At 43.0% G+C, this 23,352-nt stretch overlaps 1 protein-coding gene and 1 pseudogene across 1 annotated transcript; one reads left to right on the top strand and one right to left on the bottom strand.

Annotated features, from left to right (window-relative positions):
• Positions 1 to 10: 10 nt before the first annotated feature.
• On the bottom strand, positions 11 to 7,851 carry LOC121567094 (XIAP-associated factor 1). Its single transcript, XM_041877036.1, has 7 exons — positions 7,701 to 7,851; positions 6,745 to 6,880; positions 6,572 to 6,628; positions 1,282 to 1,495; positions 1,064 to 1,134; positions 678 to 902; positions 11 to 569 (listed from the first exon to the last, which is right to left on the bottom strand). The coding sequence occupies exons 1-7, from the start codon at positions 7,742 to 7,744 to the stop codon at positions 537 to 539; spliced, it is 780 nt and encodes a 259-aa protein (XP_041732970.1). The 5' UTR covers positions 7,745 to 7,851; the 3' UTR covers positions 11 to 536.
• Positions 7,852 to 8,437: 586 nt separating this feature from the next.
• LOC121557139 lies at positions 8,438 to 10,029 on the top strand (annotated as a pseudogene).
• The last annotated feature ends 13,323 nt before the right edge of the window (positions 10,030 to 23,352 follow it).

Below are 23,352 nucleotides of genomic sequence, written 5' to 3' on the forward strand. Positions count from 1 at the left end.
AAACTGAAGCTCTGGAACCTTCACAGCTTTTATTGTTGTCACCATGAAACCAAAGGGACACCTTATGACATCACAATAGGAGAAGATAAAACTGGATGGCTCATAGCATTTGGACCTATTATAAAAAATATATAATCTCCTTAAGTGTGTATAGAGCAAACCATTTTATTGTAAATCAGTTATGTACATTAGTAAACAAATATTAAAATGTAAAACTTTTGAAGAGTTTAATGATGGAGAACACATTCCCATTTTCAGAACATACTGTATTTCAGTTGTAAACTATGTATTATATAACAATCATAAAATAGGACTATTGTCCTCTTGTAGAGAGAAGAATCCTGACTAATGTAATAAGTAATAATCTCTTACTATTACCCAACCCATCCAATCACCAGAAATAACTAAACTGCCTCTGAAATACAGATTTTCTAAAATAAATCACGACTAACCCTGTTAATTGTGTTATTACTAACTTGTCAACCACTACACCAATTCACCATGGAGTGTTCCTTCAGAAGTTCAGAGCACGTGTCTCATTTCAAGTTGACATGGATCTGACATTTGGCCTGAAAGGAGAAACAAAATATACAGTTAGTTTGTTAGGGTTGGAGACTGAATTGAAATGAAATTGACCCAACCCAGAAGGGTTCTGTGTTTTTGGGACACAGCTGTACCTCATGCCATCGTAGTGTGACTACGGGGAGAGCCAGGTGACAGTGGGGACAGGTGCTGATCTGGTCAACATCCCCCTCTCCCCCCTCCTCTTGCCTCCTGCCTTGGGCTGAGAACAATGCAGACTTCATAGAATTGGTCAAAAGAGGACTGGGCTGCTCCTGTTTGTGGCTGCCATCATCATCATCATCACCTTCAGCCTCTTCTGATGTGTGGACACACTCCAGCTAGCAGTGGGGGAAGAGAGTGGAACAAGTGATTTAAACACAAAGCTCTTTCCATGGAGAATCTGCATTGAGAATGCTTGTTTGTCCAGGAGTAGGCTTAATATAGGCAGGAATGATCTGACAACGATAACTTGGGTTCATGCTGTGGAATAAGAACATACCTGATGTTCCGCCATCTTCTCCAATGGGAAAGACCTCATACAGCTCCTGCAAACCACTGCTGTTCGACTGCCTGCATACAGAAAATACCACATTAATTTGAATATAACATAACATTGAACACCATTGTGTCAATCTCATCTGACTGGATAGTGATTATGATTTCCATTTTCCAATGTGTTGAATATTACATCAACTTAAGTGTAGGGGTTAGCCTCACTGTTGGAGGATGGCGGGGAGGGGTTATCGGGAACATAGAGGTCAGGGCAGATCTGGGAATGCTCCGTCTGGTCCCTCAGAGTGACGTAGCGTCCGCAGTCGGAGCAGCACTCGGTGCGACTGCCACACGCCACACTGTGCTCCGCCATGGCCGACAGCGGCAGCTCCAACTGGCAGAACTCACAGCACTGCAGCCTTGCCTTACACTCGTCCGACTGAGAGAGAGGGGTGGGAGGAGTGATTTTATTCTGTATGACAGTCGTTATTATACACCTGTATCAATTACAGTTTGACTATGACGATCATGCAGAGGAACTAATCACAATCCTTTCACTGAAACAGCATTGTCATGGCGTATGTTAGCATTGAGATGGCGCCGGAGAAGATGGCTGCCGTTTTACAGCCCTCTAACCAATTGTACTATTATGTGTGTTTTTTCGCATTATTTGTTATTTATTCTGTACATAATGTTTCTGCCATCGTCTCTTATAACCAAAAAGAGCTTTCTGGATATCAGGACAGCGATTACTCACCTCGTATTGGACGAAGATTTTTTTCATCAATGAGTCGGACGCGAAGGATATCCTACAGGCACCCAACAAGGCCCAAATCCCCATCATTCGCAGGAGAAAGAGACGGAGATATCGTGGACGTAGGTCGGGGTGCCTTGTAAGGATCCGACGGCGAGCGAATAAACTGCCTCTCCCATCAATCCTATTAGCCAATGTTCAATCATTTGAAAATAAATTAGAGGACCTAAGATTACGGTTATCCTACCAACGGGACATTAAAAACTGTAATATCTTATGTTTCACAGAGTTGTGGCTGAACGATGACATGGACAACATACAGCTGATGGGATATATGCTACATCAGCAGGATAGAACGGCTGACTCTGGTAAGACAAGGGGTGGCGGTCTGTGTATATTTGTAAACAGCAGCTGGTGCACAAAATCAAATACTAAGGAAGTCTCGAGGTTTTGCTCGCCTGAGGTAGAGTATCTTATGATAAGCTGTAGACCACACTATTTACCAAGAGAGTTTTCATCTATCTTTTTCATAGCTGTCCATTTACCACCACAAACCAATGCTGGCATTAAGATTGCACTCAACAAGCTGTATAAGGCCATAAGTAAACAGGAAAACGCTCATCCAGAGGCAGCGCTCCTAGTGGCCGGGGTCTTTAATGCAGGGAAATTTAAATCCATTCCACCTAATTTCTACCAGCATGTTAAATGTGCAACCAGAGGAAAAAAAACTCTAGACCACCTTTACTCCACACACAAAGACGCATACAAAGCTCTCCCTCGCCCTCCATTTGGCAAATCTGACCATAACTCTATCCTCCTGATTCCTGCTTATAAGCAAAAACTAAAGCAGGAAGCACCAGTGACTCGGTTAATAAAAAAGTGGTCAGATGACGCAGATGCTAAGCTACAGGACTGTTTTGCTAGCACAGACTGGAACATGTTCCGGGATTCTTCATATAGCATTGAGGAGTACACCACATCAGTCACTGGCTTCATCAATAAGTGCATCGATGACGTCGTCCCCACAGTGACTGTATGTACATACCCCAACCAGAAGCCATGGATTACAGGCAACATCCGCACTGAGCTAAAAGGGTAGAGCTGCCGCTTTCAAGGAGCGGGACTCTAACCCGGACGCTTATAAGAAATCCCGCTATGCCCTCCGACGAACCATCAAACAGGCAAAGAGTCAATACAGGACTAAGATTGAATCGTACTACACCGGCTCTGACGCTCGTTGGATATGGCAGGGCTTGAAAACGATTAAAGACTACAAAGGAAAGCACAGCCGCGAGCTGCCCAGTGACACAAGCCTACCAGACGAGCTAAACCACTTCTATGCTCGCTTCGAGGCAAGCAACACTGAAGCATGCATGAGAGCACCAGCTGTTCCGGATGACTATGTGATCAAGCTCTCCGTAGCCAACGTGAGTAAGACTTTTAAGCAGGTCAACTTTCACAAGGCCGCATGGCCAGATGGATTACCAGGACGTGTACTCCGAGCATGTGCTGACCAACTGGCAAGTGTCTTCACTGACATTTTCAACATGTCCCTGACTGAGTCTAATACCAACATGTTTCAAGCAGACCACCATAGTCCCCGTGCCCAAGGACACTAAGATAACCTGCCTAAATGACTACCGACCCGTAGCACTGACGTCTGTAGCCATGAAGTGCTTTGAAAGGCTGGTCATGGCTCACATCAACACCATTATCCCAGAAACCCTAGACCCACTCCAATTTGCATACTGCCGCCCCAACAGATCCACAGATGATCTCTATTGCACTCCACAATGCCCTTTCGCACCTGGACAACAGGAACACCTACGTGAGAATGCTATTCATTGACTACAGCTCAGCGTTCAACACCATAGTGCCCTCAAAGCTCATCACTAAGCTAAGGATCCTGGGTCTAAACACCTCCCTCTGCAACTGGATCCTGGACTTCCTGACGGGCCGCCCCCAGGTGGTAAGGGTAGGTAACAACACATCTGCCACGCTGATCCTCAACACGGGGGCCCCTCAGGGGTGCGTGCTCAGTCCCCTCCTGTACTCCCTGTTCACCCATGACTGCATGGCCAGGCACGACTCCAACACCATCATTAAGTTTGCCGACGACACAACAGTGGTAGGCCTGATCACCGACAACGATGAGACAGCCTATAGGGAGGAGGTCAGAGACCTGGCCGTGTGGTGCCAGGATACCAACCTCTCCCTCAACGTGACCAAGACAAAGGAGATGATTGTGGACTACAGGGGAAAAAAAGAGGACTGAGCACACCCCCATTCTCATCGACGGGGCTGTAGTGGAACAGGTTGAGAGCTTCAAGTTCCTTGGTGTCCACATCACCAACAAACTATCATGGTCCAAACACACCAAGACTGTCGTGAAGAGGGCACGACAAAGTCTATTCCCACTCAGGAGACTGAAAAGATTTGGCATGGGTCCTCAGATCCTCAAAAAGTTCTACAGCTGCACCATCGAGGGCATCCTGACTGGTTGCATCAACACCTGGTATGGCAACTGCTCGGCCTCCGACCACAAGGCACTACGGAGGTAGTACGTATGGCCCAGTACATCACTGGGGCCAAGCTTCCTACCATCCAGGACCTCTATACCAGGCGGTGTCAGAGGAAGGCCCTCAAAATTGTCAAAGACCAGCCACCCTAGTCATAGACTGTTCTCTCTGCTACCGCACGGCAAGCGGTACCGGAGCGCCAAGTCTAGGTCCAAAAGGCTTCTCAACAGCTTCTACCCCCAAGCCATAAGACTCCTGAACAGCTAATCATGGCTACCCTGACTACACTGCTCAAAAAAATAAAGGGAACACTCAAATAACACATCCTAGATCTGAATGAATGAAATAATATTATTAAATACTTTTTTCTTTACATAGTTGAATGTGCTGACAACAAAATCACACAAAAATTATCAATGGAAATCAAATGTATCAACCCATGGAGGTCTGGATTTGGAGTCCCCCTCAAAATTAAAGTGGAAAACCACACTACAGGCTGATCCAACTTTGATGTAATGTCCTTAAAACAAGTCAAAATGAGGCTCAGTAGTGTGTGTGGCCTCCACGTGCCTGTATGACCTCCCTACAACGCCTGGGCATGCTCCTGATGAGGTGGCGGATGGTCTCCTGAGGGATCTCCTCCCAGACCTGGACTAAAGCATCCGCCAACTCCTGGACAGTCTGTGGTGCAATGTGGCGTTGGTGGATGGAACGAGACATGATGTCCCAGATGTGCTCAATTGGATTCAGGTCTGGGGAATGGGCGGGCCAGTCCATAGCATCAATGCCTTCCTCTTGCAGGAACTGCTGACACACTCCAGCCACATGAGGTCTAGCATTGTCTTGCATTAGGAGGAACCCAGGGCCAACCGCACCAGCATATGGTCTCACAAGGGGTCTGAGGATCTCATCTCGGTACCTAATGGCACTCAGGCTACCTCTGGCGAGCACATGGAGGGCTGTGCGGCCCCCCAAAGAAATGCCACCCCACACCATGACTGACCCACCGCCAAACCGGTCATGCTGGAGGATGTTGCAGGCAGCAGAGCGTTCTCCACGGCGTCTCCAGACTCTGTCACGTCTGTCACGTGCTCAGTGTGAACCTGCTTTCATCTGTGAAGAGCAAAGGGCGCCAGTGGCGAATTTGCCAATCTTGGTGTTCTCTGGCAAATGCCAAACGTCCTACACGGTGTTGGTCTGTAAGCACAACCCCCACCTGTGGACGTCGGGCCCTCATACCACCCTCATGGAGTCTGTTTCTGACCGTTTGAGCAGACACTTGCACATTTGTGGCCTGCTGGAGGTCATTTTGCAGGGCTCTGGCAGTGCTCCTCCTGCTCCTCCTTGCACAAAGGCGGAGGTAGCAGTCCTGCTGCTGGGTTGTTGCCCTCCTACGGCCTCCTCCACGTCTCCTGATGTACTGGCCCGTCTCCTGGTAGCGCCGCCATGCTCTGGACACTACGCTGACAGACACAGCAAACCTTCTTGCCACAGCTCGCATTGATGTGCCATCCTGGATGTGCTGCACTACCTGAGCCACTTGTGTGGGTTGTAGACTCCGTCTCATGCTACCACTAGAGTGAAAGCACCACCAGCATTCAAAAGTGATCAAAACATCAGCCAGGAAGCATAGGAACTGAGAAGTGGTCTGTGGTCACCAGCTGCAAAACCAGTCCTTTATTGGGGGTGTCTTGCTAATTGCCTATAATTTCCACCTGTTGTCTATTCCATTTGCACAACAGCATGTGAAATGTATTGTCAATCAGTGTTGCTTCCTAAGTGGACAGTTTGATTTCACAGAAGTGTGATTGACTTGGAGTTACATTGTGTTGTTTAAGTGTTCCCTTTATTTTTTGGAGCAGTGTATTTGCACTGCCCCCCCATCTTTTTACGGTGCTGCTACTCTGTTAATTATTTATGCATAGTCACTTTAACTCTACCCACATGTACATATTACTTCAACTACCTCAACTAGCCGGTGCCCCCCGCACATTGACTCTGCACCAGGACCCCCCTGTATATAGCCTCCCTACTGTTATTTTATTTTACTTCTGCTCTTTTTTTCGCAACACTTTTTTGTTGTTTTATTTTACTTTTTTATGAAAAAATAAATGTATTGTTGGTTAAGGGCTGTAAGTAAGCATTTCATGGTAATGTCTACACCTGTTGTATTTGGCGCATGTGACAAATAACATTTGATTTGATGTGTGTGGCAATGCCGGTGACCGTTGAGCAGTCTCACCTCATGGTCCAGGAGCTGGCAACGCTCCACCTTTTTGTTGCACTTGGTGCATTTCACCTGTGGGAGTGACGGAGCGATAATATATTGAAAATAAGCAATCGGGCCTTTGATCTATCAACATCTACTCAAGTATTAGGAAGTGGTCCTGGCTTCATTAGAGCAGAGTGGTTTACCTGGCTGTGCTGGTCCTGATGGTGCTGCTCCAATAGCTCTCTGGGAACAGACTCATCACAGGCTGGACACAGGCATAGGAACCGCTGGCAGTGGGACTCATGCAAGGCAAAGTTGGACACAGCCACCTTCTTGTGACTGACGGTGAACACGAGCACAGGAGGAGTGTTAAGAGGCGCGACAAGACCACAGACTTGTGTGTGCAGTGGTTTAAAGTACTTCAGTAAAAATACTTGAAAGTACTACTTAAGTAGTTTTTTGGGGTATCTGTACTTTACTTGACTTTTTATATTTTTGACAACTTTTACTTCACTACATTCCTAAAGACAATTATGTACATTTTACTCCATACATTTTCCCTGACACCCAAAAGTACTCCTTACATTTGGAATGCTTAGCAGGACAGAAAAATTGTCTAATTCACAAACTTATTAAGATAACATCCCTAGTCATCCCTACTGCCTCACTAACCACATATGTCTGAGTGTTGGAGCTGGCTGTCCGTAAATAAATAAAAAACAAGAAAATGATGCAGTCTGGTTTGCTTTATACAGTATAAGGAACTTAAAATTAATTAAGGTATATTTACTTTTACTCAAGTATGAAAATTGGGTATTTTGTGTGATCGTAAACGAACAGAACATTGAGCTGAAGCGAATGTCAAGGGCAGCTCTACTGTGATCTGTTCGAGCACTTTCACTTTCAAAGATTCCAGACTAGGATTTCATACCATGTATTGACTGAAATGCCTCTTGTTAACCTGAAATTATGGCAGCCCTGTGAATATTATTGACAATGTATCTTATTATGAAGTGAACAGTCTCTCAACAAACTAGGTCTTTAGGAAAATAAGTAGCCGATGTATATATTCTACCAATAAATGCTGAAGAATATCCACTGTTACTTTTATGCTTTCAAATTTAACTTTTTAAATATTGAAATGTTTTAATTATCTCACCACTGGTCACAGACACGGGTTGTGTCTTCTTCCGTGTCTGCCATCGCGGAATAGGTGTAAATGTTGATCCCAAAATCAGAAATAGCTACGCCCGACCTAGCACAGAAAACCAATTTCTTTATGCCCAACTGGTGCAACTCGCCCAACTCGCCCCAGGTGACATAGGAAATAACATTGTGAACCTAGTGACATTGAGGTCGTGATCATACGGCTAATTTTCTAAATAAAAGTCCACCTGAAGAAACAAGACGTTTTTCTGATTTTAAAATCACACAAATATTGTTTAAAGTTACTTAAACATACATTTATTGAAAATATAAACAATATATACTGAACAAAAAATATAAACACAACATGTTTCATTAGCTGAAATAAAAGATCCCAGAAATGTTCCATATGCACAAAAATCTTATTTCTCTCATTTTGTGCACAAATTTGTTTAGATCCCTGTTAGTGAGCATTTCTCCTCAAAATCATGTCTCAATAAGTGTTTGGGTGCTTTATCCTCATAAGCAATCTGTAAAAAATTACAGCACATCTAACACTGATGCGTTTCAAGAGCCTAAATTATTTCTCTCTCTCTCTCTCTCTCTCTCTCTCTCTCTCTCTCTCTCTCTCTCACCCTCTCTCTCTCACCCTCTCTCTCTCTCTCTCCCTCTCTCTCTCTCTCTCTCTTCCCCCCCAGGCAGGGGAGTCTTGTCCTTAGTGCTCTGGCAGGCTGTAAGATGCTGTCGAAGATGGAGAGTGAGACAGAGACCAAGCTTTCCATGAAGGAGTTTGTCCAGTTGTTTCATAACCTGGCCAAAGGTAGGTTAGCCTTTTTCTTTGCTAAAGAAAAGTTCAAGGATAATGCATACTACAGATATGTGCTGCAGCATTTTTGGCTGAGAAGTGTTGAGCGTTAACCCCTTCCTCTCTCTCTCTCTCTAGATGTGTTCAGTGACTGCTCCCAGAGCAGTGAGAGCCCCTCCTTCCCCCTCCTTATAAGGAAGTTTCCTGTGTGGGGCGGAGCTACCTGTCTGCAGATGGCCACCGCAGCCGACACCCGTCCACCTCTTCAGCCACGACGACGTGCAGTTCAGAACTAAACACAGGGGTCAGTGTGTGTGGGTGGGTTGTCATTCATCTTTATAAAACTAACCAGACCCTTACATTTCCAGTTTGTGTGTTGGAACATGGAAGGTGGTTAATTGAAGTTTCTCAGGGCAGGTAGCTTAGTGGTTAAGAGCGTAGTGCCAGTAACCGAAAGGTCGCTGGTTCTAATCCCCGAGCCGACTAGGTGAAAAATCTGTCGATGTGCCCTTGAGCAAGGCACTTAACCCTAATTGCTCCTGTAAGTCGCTCTGGATAAGAGCGTCTGCTAAATGACTAAAATGTAAATGTAAATGTAAAATGACTAACTCTGCTAAATTTTTCTTGAAATGCTTGTAGAACAATAGATATTAAACGGGAAATGTTTTGTGTTGTACTGTTCACGCAAAAACAAAAAAACTAACAGATAACAAAAAAACGAACGGATACAATAATAATAATGATCAACCATTCTAATCAGTGCATTATGTCACCATCAGGTTTGAGTAATGTATCTACAGTATATATCTCTCCCAGAGGAGCCCGCTAGGTCCCAGATGTTCTGGCTGCACCTGGGCAACACGACCCACAGCCTGAGTGATGCAGACCTGTGTAAGCTCGCAAAAAGACAGAAGGCTACTCAGGGGGCCGACAGTAGCATCATTGTACGAGATGCCCTCATGAAGCCTGTCAGGAAAGTGCAGTAAGCCACACACTTCAAAAAGGTAATTTGTACACATGATATAGTAAGTCTATTGCAGTCGACTCTTGCATACCACACTTAAGGTGTTTATTTTTCTCCACTATTGAGGAGATTTAAGAGTTTTTTGTTTGTGATGGTACTATAGGTACGAGGGCCATCTGGTGCCAACAGTCAATTGATGGTGGATTACCTTCTGACCCAGTGCTTGCCATCCATAGAATTGACCTGGTGGATTTGCCTAGCGACAAGCTGCTGGAGCCCATCGTCTGCATGGTGAGAAACACACATTCACAGCACAGACATTCTCATTATGTTCACTGACCTTCACTGCTCACAAACATACTGGAAGATGCTGTTTCAACATACACGTCCAGGCATTGTAAACTGTCTCTCACATTTGTGTAATTGCTGAACCATGCTCATAATTTTGTCTTCTTTGTGTGTCCCTCTGCCCACCAGTCTGACATGCTGCGCTCACTATCCACCACCACGCGACCCACAGTCAAAACTGAGGACTTGCTCAAAGTCAGGAAGTTCACAGAGGACTTGGGCTGAGAGGTCCTGGTCAGCTGCGGCGTCACTTCTCCTTATAATGTCTTTACTCTCAAGGCCCATTTGTACCAAGGTTATTATAGTTTTATGTTTTTATATTCGTTTTTATTTCTATTATTTTAACTATTTTTATTTGGAATTCAGTTTAATTTCAGTTAGTTTTCAGATCCACTTTACTAGTTTTTATTTAGTTTACGTTTTATTTAAAACATCTATTTCATTTTTATATGATTTAGTTTCAGTTTTAGTGTCAGAGACAGAAAGAAGCCTATGTGTGGGAGGTTAGGATCCATTTACAGGGCTTTCAGAAAGTATTCACCCGCTTGACCTTCTCCACATTTTGTTGTGTTACAAAGTGGGAATAAAATGGATTTGTAATTTTTTGTCAACGATCTACACAAAATACTCTGCAATGTCAAAGTGGAAGAAAAATTCTAACATTTGTAAAAAAAAATATCTTGATTAGATAAGTATTCAACCCCCTGAGTCAATACATGTTAAAATCACCTTTGGCAGTGATCACAGCTGTGTCTTACTGGGTAAGTCTCTAAGAGCTTTCCACACCTGGATAATGCAACATTTGCCCATTATTCTTTAAAAAATGATTCATCTCTGCAAATTGGTTGTTGATCATTGCTAGACAATCATTTTCAGGTCTTGCTATACATTTTCTAGCAGATTTAAGTCAAAACTGTAACTTGGCCACTCAGGAACATTCACTGTCTTCTTGGTAAGCAACTCCAGTTTAGATTTGGCCTTGTGTTTTAGGTTATTGTTCTGCTGAAAGGTGAATTAATCTCCCAGTGTCTGGTGGAAAGCAGATGGAACCATGTTTTCGTCTAGGATTTTGCCTGTGCTTAGCTCTATTCCATTTCTTTTTTTTATCCTGAAAAACTCCCCAGTCCTTAACGATTACAAGCTTAGCCATAACATAATGCAGCCACCACTACGCTTGAAAATATGGAGAGTGGTAGTTACTCAGTAATGTGTTGCATTGGATTTTCCCCAAACATAACACTTTGTATTCAGGACAAAAAGTGAATTGCTTTGCCACATTTTTTTGCAGTATTACTTTAGTGCCTTGTTGAAAACAGGATGCATGTTTTGGAATATGTTTATTCTGTACAGGCTTCCTTCTTTTCACCCTGTCAATTAGGGTAATATTGTGGAGTAACTACAATGTTGTTGATCCATCCTCAGTTTTCTCCTATCACAGCCATTAAACTCTGTAACTGTTTTAGTCACCATTGGCCTCATGGTGAATTCCCTGAGCAGTTTCCTTCCTCTCTGGCACCTGAGTTAGGAAGGATGCCTGTATCTTTGTAGTGACTGGGTGTATTGATACACCATCCAAAATGTAATTAATAACTTCACCACGCTCAGAGGGATATTCAATGTCTGCTTTATTTTTAAATCTACCAATAGGTGCCCTTCTTTGCTAAACATTGGAAAACCTCCCTAGTCTTTGATGTTTGAATCTGTGTTTGAAATGCACTGCTTGACTGAGGGACCTTACAGATACGTGTGGGGTACAGAGACGACAACACTATTATTGCACACAGAGTCCTACAACTTATGTGATTTGTTAATACACATTTCGATATCCCTTTTATTGTCCCTTATTACGTTTTTGAACATGCACTGATTACATTTTTTATTTCATTTACCCACCTTGGCAGAGTACCTATTTACAAATAACCACTAGAACTCAACAATAAGCCTCAATCCCTCCTAAATAGCATGAAAAGGGAAGGGTAGGATTAGAAATACAGAACGCATCTTGAAACAGGCAAAATATAGGCTACTAACTACAATTTGTGATATTGTGTTCAAGTAAACGGAGGACTTTTATTTTTGAAGCTTTTTGCGCGATTTGGACCCGTTAATGTCGCTTAATGCCGCTGATTTCACGGAGCTATGGGAAATATAGTTTGTGAGCACGGTCTGAGTTTCACTTGTCTGTTAATCATAATAGAAACAGAAAGCATCGACTCCATGACTCCCCCTCTCCATTCCTCTGCAGCTGTGAGAGGCGCGCCACCAAATGGCCTATAAAAACCCGTCGTTGGTGACCCTGTTGCGACGGATTCACGGTAATAACCTAATTTAGGGGTCCATTGCGGTGCTAGCCTACATCGTTACATGGAAATAAACACTTTTTCTACTCATGTTCAAGTGCATCAAAACCAGTTATAATTTGAAATGTGATGCTGTGTTGTTTTACTGTGCATGCATGGCCCTTTTTAGGGATAGCCAGGCCCTACACACTAACCGTAGCTAACGCACTTTTGTACATCGCGCTGTTCCGTACATTTAACCTTATTTTAGCGCCCCTAAAACGTAATACTTCCAGGTCAACTGTAATATGAATACCATTGTAAAGCACAATTTCTCCCCTTTCCAGCCAAATCAATGACGAGACCTTCATGCTGCCCGTTTCTGCACGATTGAAGAACGCAATGGAGCTCCGCCTTTTTAAAAATGGCGGGTGGGGAAGTGAAAGCTACTGTGTCATAGTGAAAGTGGGAGAAATGTCATGTGGGGAAGCGGCTTTTTTCACCCGATTTGTCGAACTTATCACCTCTAAAATCACCTCTGACGTTGCAGCACCCGTTCTGCGGCCTGTAAGGGTACACTCTCGACCTGCTCACCTTCAAGACTTTATCACCTCCTTTCATGCCTAGTTTAAAAGAGAGGGGGGAATGTTGTGTTGTGTTCGTATTCGTATCATCGATTGGACAGTCTATTTTGTTGATATGTTTTTTTTATCGGAAATGACTAGGTGATTTGATGGTTCTATTTCCGTTGTATTTTGAGATGCTAATTGTTGAAATAAACGTCAGCTTCAACTGAGAACATAACAAGCTCGCCTTGACTGACAGCTCTTTGAAACCTGTGGTCATTGCCAGGTAACAATTGATGACAAGGTAAACAATGAGCCACATGTAATTGATGACAATGTAAACAATGGACCACATGTCATCCCGAGCCTAAATATTATGCCTCAACCCATTTTCTCTGCAAAAGGCTCTCATGGTCAACAGAGCTGATTATGTGTTGGATATCAGACAAACAGCAGCAATACATCATTTCATTTCTATTATTTTGTAACTACACTGAACAAAAATATAAACGCAACATGTAAAGTGTTGGTCCCATGTTTCATGAGCTGAAATAAAAGATCCCAGAAATGTTCCATATGCACAAAAAGCTTATTTCTCTCAAACTTTGTGCACAAATTAGTGAGCATTTCTCCTTTGCCAAGATAATCCATCCACCTGACAGGTGTGGCATATCAAGAAGCTGATTAAACAGCACAATCATTACACAGGTGCACCTTGTGCAGTTTTGTCACACAACACAATGCCACAGATGTCTCAAGTTTTGAGGGAGCATGCAATTGGCATGTTGACTGCATGAATGTCCACCAGAGCTGTTTCCAGATATTTTAATGTTAATTTCTCTAGAGAATTTGGCAGTACGTCCAATCGGCCTCACAACCGCAGACCACGTGTATGGCTTCGTGTGGGCGGTTTTGCTGATGTCAACGTTGTGAACAGAGTGCCCCATGGAGGCGGTGGGGTTATGGTATGGGCAGGCATAAGCTACGGACAACGGACACAATTGCATTTTATCTACGGCAATTTGAATGCACAGAGATACCGTGACGAGATCCTGAGGCCCATTGTCGTGCCATTCATCCGCTGCCATCACCTCATGTTTCAGCATGATAATGCATGGCCCCATTTTGCAAAAATCTGGACACAATTCCTGGAAGGTGAATATGTCCAAGTTCTTCCATGGCCTGCATACTCACCGGACATGTCACCAATTGAGCATGTTTAGGATGCTCTGGATTGATGTGTACGACAGTGTGTTCCAGTTCCCGCCAATATTCAGCAACTTTGCACAGCCATTAAGAGCAGTGGGACAACATTCCACAGGCCACAATCAACACCCTGATCAACTCAATGTGAAGGATATGTGTCGCGCTGCATGAGGCAAGTGGTCACACCAGATACTGACAGGTTTTCTGATCCACGCCCTTACCTTTTTTTTTTAAAGGTATACAGTGGGGAAAAAAAGTATTTAGTCAGCCACCAATTGTGCATGTTCTCCCACTTAAAAAGATGAGAGAGGCCTGTAATTTTCATCATAGGTACACGTCAACTATGACAGACAAATTGAGGGAAAAAAATCCAGAAAATCACATTGTAGGATTTTTTATGAATTTATTTGCAAATTATGGTGGAAAATAAGTATTTGGTCACCTACAAACAAGCAAGATTTCTGGCTCTCACAGACCTGTAACTTCTTCTTTAAGAGGCTCCTCTGTCCTCCACTCGTTACCTGTATTAATGGCACCTGTTTGAACTTGTTATCAGTATAAAAGACACGTGTCCACAACCTCAAACAGTCACACTCCAAACTCCACTATGGCCAAGACCAAAGAGCTGTCAAAGGACACCAGAAACAAAATTGTAGACCTGCACCAGGCTGGGAAGACTGAATCTGCAATAGGTAAGCAGCTTGGTTTGAAGAAATCAACTGTGGGAGCAATTATTAGGAAATGGAAGACATACAAGACCACTGATAATCTCCCTCGATCTGGGGCTCCACGCAAAATCTCACCCCGTGGGGTCAAAATGATCACAAGAACGGTGAGTAAAACTCCCAGAACCACACGGGGGACATAGTGAATGACCTGCAGAGAGCTGGGACCAAAGTAACAAAGCCTACCATCAGTAACACACTACGCCGCCAGGGACTCAAATCCTGCAGTGCCAGACGTGTCCCCCTGCTTAAGCCAGTACATGTCCAGGCCCGTCTGAAGTTTGCTAGACTGCATTTGGATTATCCAGAAGAGGATTGGGAGAATGTCATATGGTCAGATGAAACCAAAATAGAACATTTTGGTAAAAACTCATCTCGTCGTGTTTGGAGGAGAAAGAATGTTGAGTTGCATCCAAAGAACACCATACCTACTGTGAAGCATGGGGGTGGAAACATCATGCTTTGGGGCTGTTTTTCTGCAAAGGGACCAGGACGACTGATCCGTGTAAAGGAAAGAATGAATGGGGCCATGTATCGTGAGATTTTGAGTGAAAACCTCCTTCCATCAGCAAGGGCATTGAAGATGAAACGTGGCTGGGTCTTTCAGCATGACAATGATCCCAAACACACCACCCGGGCAACGAAGGAGTGGCTTCGTAAGAAGCATTTCATGGTCCTGGAGTGGCCTAGCCAGTCTCCAGATCTCAACCCCATAGAAAATCTTTGGAGGGAGTTGAAAGTCCGTGTTGCCCAGCGACAGCCCCAAAACATCACTGCTCTAGAGGAGATCTGCATGGAGGAATGGGCCAAAATACCAGCAACAGTGTGTGAAAACCTTGTGAAGACTTACAGAAAACGTTTGACCTGTGTCATTGCCAACAAAGGGTATATAACAAAGTATTGAGAAATGTTTGTTATTGACCAAATACTTATTTTCCACCATAATTTGCAAATAAATTCATAAAAAATCCTACAATATGATTTTCTGGATTTTCTTTTCTCAGTTTGTCTGTCATAGTAGACGTGTACCTATGATGAAAATTACAGGCCTCTCTCATCTTTTTAAGTGGGAGAACTTGCACAATTGGTGGCTGACTAAATACTTTTTTTCCCCACTGTATGTGACCAGCAGATTCATATTTGTATTCCCAGTCATGTGATATCCATAGATTAGGGCTTAATGAATTTATTTCAATTGACTGATTTCCTCATATGAACTGTAACTCAGTAAAATCGTAGAAATTGTTGCATGTTGCGTTTATATTTTTGTTCAGTATACATGAAAACAGCATACAATAAGTGTACTGGACACTTTATTGGTGCCTCTGCATTAGCATTATAAATGACAATATGTTCAGAATTGTATTGATCAGACATTTATTTGATAATTTGCAATAGGTCAGCATAGCTGAAATATTGATCAACATGAACGAGAAATAAAGGTGATAAATAATGGTGAGACATCATTTTACATTTAAAAAAAATATTAGAGCCATAAGCCTAATATATGCACCCGGCCACCCTACAGTGTGCAGGACCCATTAATTCTTACAATTTGTAACACTCATCTCCCGTCCGAATTCTTGAAAAAAGCAATACAAAGTAACAAAATGTGATGTCATATCACGTAAAAGTGAATTACTTACGCCTTGATCATACTGACAGTGTCATTGCGTTTTGGTACACCAGAAGTACATTCATTTCCAATGGAACGCTGTGTTTGCCTTGCAGCATTGCGTTGCAGAGGCAGTTGCAGTGCTTTCTGTGTGGTGCATACGATGGATCTATCGAACGTATGCATCAAACTGTATGCGTAGACGGCTTGACAGAAATGGTAGCAGAAGGTGAATGTTGAACTTTTGTTGCACACATATCCAGATGATGCTGCGTTCCGTTTTGCGCAATGACGCTGTCGGCGTGATCGAGGCGTTAGGCTTTAGGAAAATCAACCAACTACAGAGATTGATGGGGAGGGAAGCGGGAGAGGAGGGGAACCCATGTTCCCCGCTTCAATCAGGCAGGCTTCAGTCACCCACTTGGCTTCAGTCAACCCCCAAGATTGAGGTGGGAGACAAATCCAGCTATAGCCTCCTCCTTGTCAGGCCTCTCACACTGAGCAGACAGGGGTCCTGGAATGGACAGCTCACAGCTTCCCCACATACAGTTGAAGTCGGAAGTTTACATACACCTTAGCCAAATACATTTAAACTCAGTTTTTCACAATTCCTGACATTTTATCCTAGTAAAAATTCCCTGTCTTAGGTCAGTTAGAATCACCACTTTATTTTAAGAATGTGAAATGTCAGAATAATAGTAGAGAGAATTATTTATTTCAGCATTTATTTATTTCATCACATTCCCAGTGGGTCAGAAGTTTACATACACTCAATTAGTATTTGGTAGCATTGCCTTTAAATTGTTTAACTTGGGTAAAACGTTTCGGGTAGCCTTCCACACGCTTCCCACAATAAGTTGGGTGAATTTTGGCCCATTCCTCCTGACAGAGCTGGTGTAACTGAGTCAGGTTTGTAGGCCTCCTTGCTCGCACACACTTTTTTTAGTTCTGCCCACACATTTTCTATAGGAATTAGGTCAGGGTTTTGTGATGGCCACTCCAATACCTTGCCTTTGTTGTCCTTAAGCCATTTTGCCACAACTTTGGAAGTATGCTTGGGGTCATTGTCCATTTGGAAGACCCATTTGCGACCAAGCTTTAACTTCCTGACTGATGTCTTGAGATGTTGCTTCAATATATCCACATAATTTTCCTTCCTCATGATGCCATCTATTTTGTGAAGGGCACCAGTCCCTCCTGCAGCAAAGCACCCCCACATCATGATGTTGCCACCCCCGTGCTTCACGGTTGGGATGGTGTTCTTCGGCTTGCAAGCATCCCCCTTTTTCCTCCAAACATAACGATGGTAATTATGGCCAAACAGTTCTATTTTTGTTTCATCAGACCAGAGGACATTTCTCCAAAAAGTACAATCTTTGTCCCCATGTGCAGTTGCAAACCGTAGTGTGGCTTTTTTATGGTGGTTTTGGAGCAGTGGCTTCTTCCTTGCTGAGCGGCCTTTCAGGTTATGTCGATATAGGACTCGTTTTACTGTGGATATAGATACTTTTGTACCTGTTTCCTCCAGCATCTTCACAAGGTCCTTTGCTGTTGTTCTGGGATTGATTTGCACTTTTTGCACCAAAGTACGTTCATCTCTAGGAGACAGAACACGTCTCCTTCCTGAGCGGTATGACGGCTGCGTGGTCCCATGGTGTTTATACTAGCGTACTATTGTTTGTACAGATGAACGTGGTACTTTCAGGCGTTTGGAAATTGCTCCGAAGGATGAACCAGACTTGTGGAGGTCTACCATTTTTATTCTGAGGTCTTGGCTGATTTCTTTTGATTTTCCCATGATGTTTGAAGGTAGGCCTTGAAATACATCCACAGGTACACCTCCAATTGACTCAAATGATGTCAATTAGCCTATCAGAAGCTTCTAAAGCCATGACATCATTTTCTGGAATTTTCCAAGCTTTTTAAAGGCACAGTCAACATAGTGTATGTAAACTTCTGACCCACTAGAATTGTGATACAGTGAATTATAAGTGAAATAATCTGTCTGTAAACAATTGTTGGAAAAATTACTTGTCATGCATAAAGTAGATGTCCTAACCGACTTGCCAAAACTATAGTTTGTTAACAAGAAATTTGTGGAGTGGTTGAAAAACGAGTTTTAATGACTCCAACCTAAGTGTATGTACATTTCCGACTTCAACTGTATGGCTGTGGACCAAGGGTGACCTCATTGAAGAGGAGATCCAGGAGCCTGTCTACGCAGCCTGTAATGTTTTTGAAAAGGGAAATGTTTATTAAGTGGGTAGTGAATTTAATTTCCTTTTATTTACTTATGATGCTAACAATTCATTGATTTAGTCATCTACAATGTGTTTTCTGGTATTTTTGAAGTACTCAATTTGAAATATGCAATATTTGGTTGTGCACTTTTTTGAGAAACTTTTATATGTTTGTATTTGGAAAGGTTTGTGTGCCTTAAATGCTCAATTGATGCAGATTTGAAATGAATAACTATGACTTACAGTATGTAAGGTCTGTCTTCACAGGCTTCCCATCATATCCCCCCTTCTTTGCCTTTGGGAAGCTGATTTTGTATCACAGCATTCCTGCTTCGGTGGTTGCCTGGGAAGCTGTGCAGTCAGAGTAGATGTTGAATTTTCTAAAATGTCTATCATTACTGCTTGATGATAGTGTAAAAACAAAAGGAGATGGAAAGTGATTAGCCCCAATGACACAAGCTACATCAACTGTAAGACAACAACCCACACACTGGAATGGCAAAATATGATTTTCAGGGGTAAATTACAAATACTACAGTGGGGAAAAAAAGTATTTAGTCAGCCACCAATTGTGCATGTTCTCCCACTTAAAAAGATGAGAGAGGCCTGTAATTTTCATCATAGGTACACGTCAACTATGACAGACAAAATGAGAAAAAAAAATCCAGAAAATCACATTGTAGGATTTTTTATGAATTTATTTGCAAATTATGGTGGAAAATAAGTATTTGGTCAATAACAAAAGTTTCTCAATACTTTGTTATATACCCTTTGTTGGCAATGACACAGGTCAAACGTTTTCTGTAAGTCTTCACAAAGTTTTCACTCACTGTTGCTGGTACTTTTGGCCCATTCCTCCATGCAGATCTCCTCTAGAGCAGTGATGTTTTGGGGCTGTCGCTGGGCAACACGGACTTTCAACTCCCTCCAAAGATTTTCTATGGGGTTGAGATCTGGAGACTGGCTAGGCCACTCCAGGACCTTGAAATGATTCTTACGAAGCCACTCCTTTGTTGCCCGGGCGGTGTGTTTGGGATCATTGTCATGCTGAAAGACCCTGCCACGTTTCATCTTCAATGCCCTTGCTGATGGAAGGAGGTTTTCCCTCAAAATCTCACGATACATGGCCCCATTCATTCTTTCCTTTACACGGATCAGTCGTCCTGGTCCCTTTGCAGAAAAACAGCCCCAAAGCATGATGTTTCCACCCCCATGCTTCACAGTAGGTATGGTGTTCTTTGGATGCAACTCAGCATTCTTTGTCCTCCAAACACGACGAGTTGAGAGTTTTGACCAAAAAGTTATATTTTGGTTTCATCTGACCATATGACATTTTCCCAATCCTCTTCTGGATCATTCAAATGCACTCTAGCAAACTTCAGACGGGCCTGGACATGTACTGGCTTAAGCAGGGGGACATGTCTGGCACTGCAGGATTTGAGTCCCTGGCGGCGTAGTGTGTTACTGATGGTAGGCTTTGTTACTTTGGTCCCAGCTCTCTCTAGGTCATTCACTAGGTCCCCCCGTGTGGTTCTGGGATTTTTGCTCACCGTTCTTGTGATCATTTTGACCCCACGGGGTGAGATCTTGCGTGGAGCCCCAGATCGAGGGAGATTATCAATGGTCTTGTATGTCTTCCATTTCCTAATAATTGCTCCCACAGTTGATTTCTTCAAACCAAGCTGCTTACCTATTGCAGATTCAGTCTTCCTAGCCTGGTGCAGGTCTACAATTTTGTTTCTGGTGTCCTTTGACAGCTCTTTGGTCTTGGCCATAGTGGAGTTTGGAGTGTGACTGTTTGAGGTTGTGGACAGGTGTCTTTTACACTGATAACAAGTTCAAACAGGTGCCATTAATACAGGTAACGAGTGGAGGACAGAGGAGCCTCTTAAAGAAGAAGTTACACGTCTGTGAGAGCCAGAAATCTTGCTTGTTTGTAGGTGACCAAATACTTATTTTCCACCATAATTTGCAAATAAATTCATTAAAAATCGTACAATGTGATTTTCTGGATTTTTTTTTCTCAATTTGTCTGTCATAGTTGACGTGTACCTATGATGAAAATGACAGGCATCTCTCATCTTTTTAAGTGGGAGAACTTGCACAATTGGTGGCTGACTAAATACTTTTTTCCCCCACTGTATATACTCCTTTTGTGGACAACATTCCTTCATGCTGGCAGTTCTCAGACTCAACGTAGGGGGCTTAGGGATGGAAGACCAAAAACCATACAGTGACTTACGGGTTACAGAAAATATACTTTTCACAAGTCAAAGCAGCCACAGCCACAGCCACAGTTGCATTATCTAACGTTAGCCCCCTGATCCCCCAAAATGTTGGCTACCGTGTCTGACTCATCAAACTCTGAAATGTACATTTTGGTCAGCGCTTGCAAGATCCATAGTCAATGATGCTATAGTGTCCGTCTTCAGAATTTGCTTCCTGGCAATACCCATCGAATGTTCTCCCTTAAAAGATAAAGCAACTTCACTAAAAATTTGCACTGTACATGCGTGACATGATTTTAATTTTTGGTGCAGCACGTCCACCTGAAATGAAAAGCAGCCACTGCTGTCGGATGTCTTCCTTCTTCTGAAAATAGTGTAACGTAAAATTTACAATATGGTATCCAGTCACAACACAGTGTGCTTTTGCCGGCATACTGGTAAGAAGCTTCCTAGCTAACATTCACATCACAAATGAAAGGTTACCAGAATCTTTGGTAGTACTTTCTGCTTGAGCTAGTTACTAGTAGCTAGCTTAAGATTTGTAAACAAAGCCAAAGCAAAGTGTAGGCGCACAAGGCGCACATGTGATGACGATTTTAAGGCAGTATATATTTAAATTAATAAAGATAAGATGCTATCATTGGTGTATAAAATGTCAGACTTTATGTGACGTTGCATAAAGCCGTAAGTAAATCCTTGGTAATACCTGCCTCCTGAATCCAAGTGTTTAACACGGGGGAGGCGACCAGTAACTTTATGATCACTTTAGTCATTATACTTGGGTCACCCTACTTTGAACTGATTTAATCTAAATATCAAATTTGATGAAAAACATGATTTTCACTATTCGGGACCTTTAGGTTTGTATGTGTGTAGGCATGTGTGTATGCACGTGTGTACCTGCGTATGTGTGTGTGCGTGCATTGTTGCCTCCCTAGGCAGACAGGTTGGCTCCCACAATGTTAACAATATAGGGCAAGGATTTCCGAGGCTATTGGTGTATTGGTGTGTGTGTGCGTGCGCGTGTGTGTGTGTGAGAGTGTGTAATAAATTGGTCATTTAGCAGACGCTCTTATCCAGAGCGACTTACAGGAGCAATTAGGGTTAAGTGCCTTGCTCAAGGGCACATCGACAGGTTTTTCACCTAGTCGGCTCGGGGATTAGAACCAGCGACCTTTCGGTTACTGGCACAACGCTCTTAACCACTAAGCTACCTGCCGTGTGTGATAGAGAGAGCTGTTTACTATTCCATCGATGTATGACGCTATGACAGTATGGATGTCCATGCCACCATTTGACTGTCTAGTAAACATTGTTATGTTATTAGGGCGATTGAACCCAGACAGTGCACATGTCAGTGAGATGGAGAGCCTGTGAACTGACAGTATGTCTCAGAATATCTCCCAACAGAAATAGAGGGAGGGTGCATCCCAAATGGTAACCTATTCCCTTTATAGTGCACTACTTTTGACCAGAGCCCTATATGCCCTGGTCAAAAGTAGTGCACTAAATAGGGAATAGGGTGCCATTTAGGATGCGGCCTGAGTGTGTCATGTGTCAGCCCAGGGTAATGTTGATTATGGTATTAGTTTTCTTATTTACATTCTTCAGACATTTACATTTTGACATTTGACATTTTAGACAAATGCCATAGGTGAATCAATGTGTGGCTGGCTGGTTCATTTCCTAATTCAGCCTCAGTAATCAACTGTTCGCTGCAGTCAGTGATCAGGATACAGGCTAGGGCTCTACTCTACTCTCACAGTCACAGAGAAAGGGTAGAGCTCTACTCTACTCTTACAGTCACAGAGAAAGGATAGAGCTCTACTCTACTCTTACAGTCACAGAGAAAGGCTAGGGCTCTACTCTACTCTTACAGTCACAGAGACTAAGGATAGAGCTCTACTCTACTCTTACAGTCACAGAGAAAGGGTAGATCTCTAGTCTACTGTTAGTCACAGAGAAAGGGTAGAGCTCTACTCTACTCTTACAGTCACAGAGAAAGGGTAGAGTTCTACTCTAGGGTAGGGTGGTATCCATAGGTTCATACCTTCATACCGTTCCTGTACCATACTGGGGTATATGGCATTAGCGGCAGTGCACACATGGGGCGCTATTTCTTTCAACAACAAAAAAACTCAACTTTACACACAAAACAAATGAAGGCATTTGTATATTGTTTCACTTTTCATTGCTGATAGACAATGACATATGAATAATAGGCACAGGCATAATTTCAAATCAGCTACAGCCAATCATGTAGTTGGGGTTGTTGTACTGACCTTAATATCTCTCATTTGGATGGATAGACTCGTGTTGCATTCCAAACCTATGATGAACCAAAAACATTGTACACTACTGGCCATTAGTTACATCATCATGGCTGTGACAAATCAGTGCTGCACTCTATTGTCAGTTTGAAAGCTTGGTTCATTTAAATGTCTCTCCACTTTGAAACCTTGAGTGTGGTGAGTGTAAATGTGACAATACGGTCACATCGTGTATAATGTTTGTGTTGTTTGCTTTTGTTTGGGCATTATGTTATACAATAACCGAACCTTTGGTGGTCCTCCAGAGATCCCTCTCAAATGGGTTTCCAAGGCAACCCCAGAACCCGCACCAATTACAACTCACAAAGGCTCTCCCCAACACTAAACTGCCTGGAGATTAGAGAGTAGAGAAGATAAAC

The sequence above is a fragment of the Coregonus clupeaformis genome, chromosome 5 (assembly GCF_020615455.1).
Source record: "Coregonus clupeaformis isolate EN_2021a chromosome 5, ASM2061545v1, whole genome shotgun sequence".
Lineage (NCBI taxonomy): Eukaryota > Metazoa > Chordata > Actinopteri > Salmoniformes > Salmonidae > Coregonus > Coregonus clupeaformis.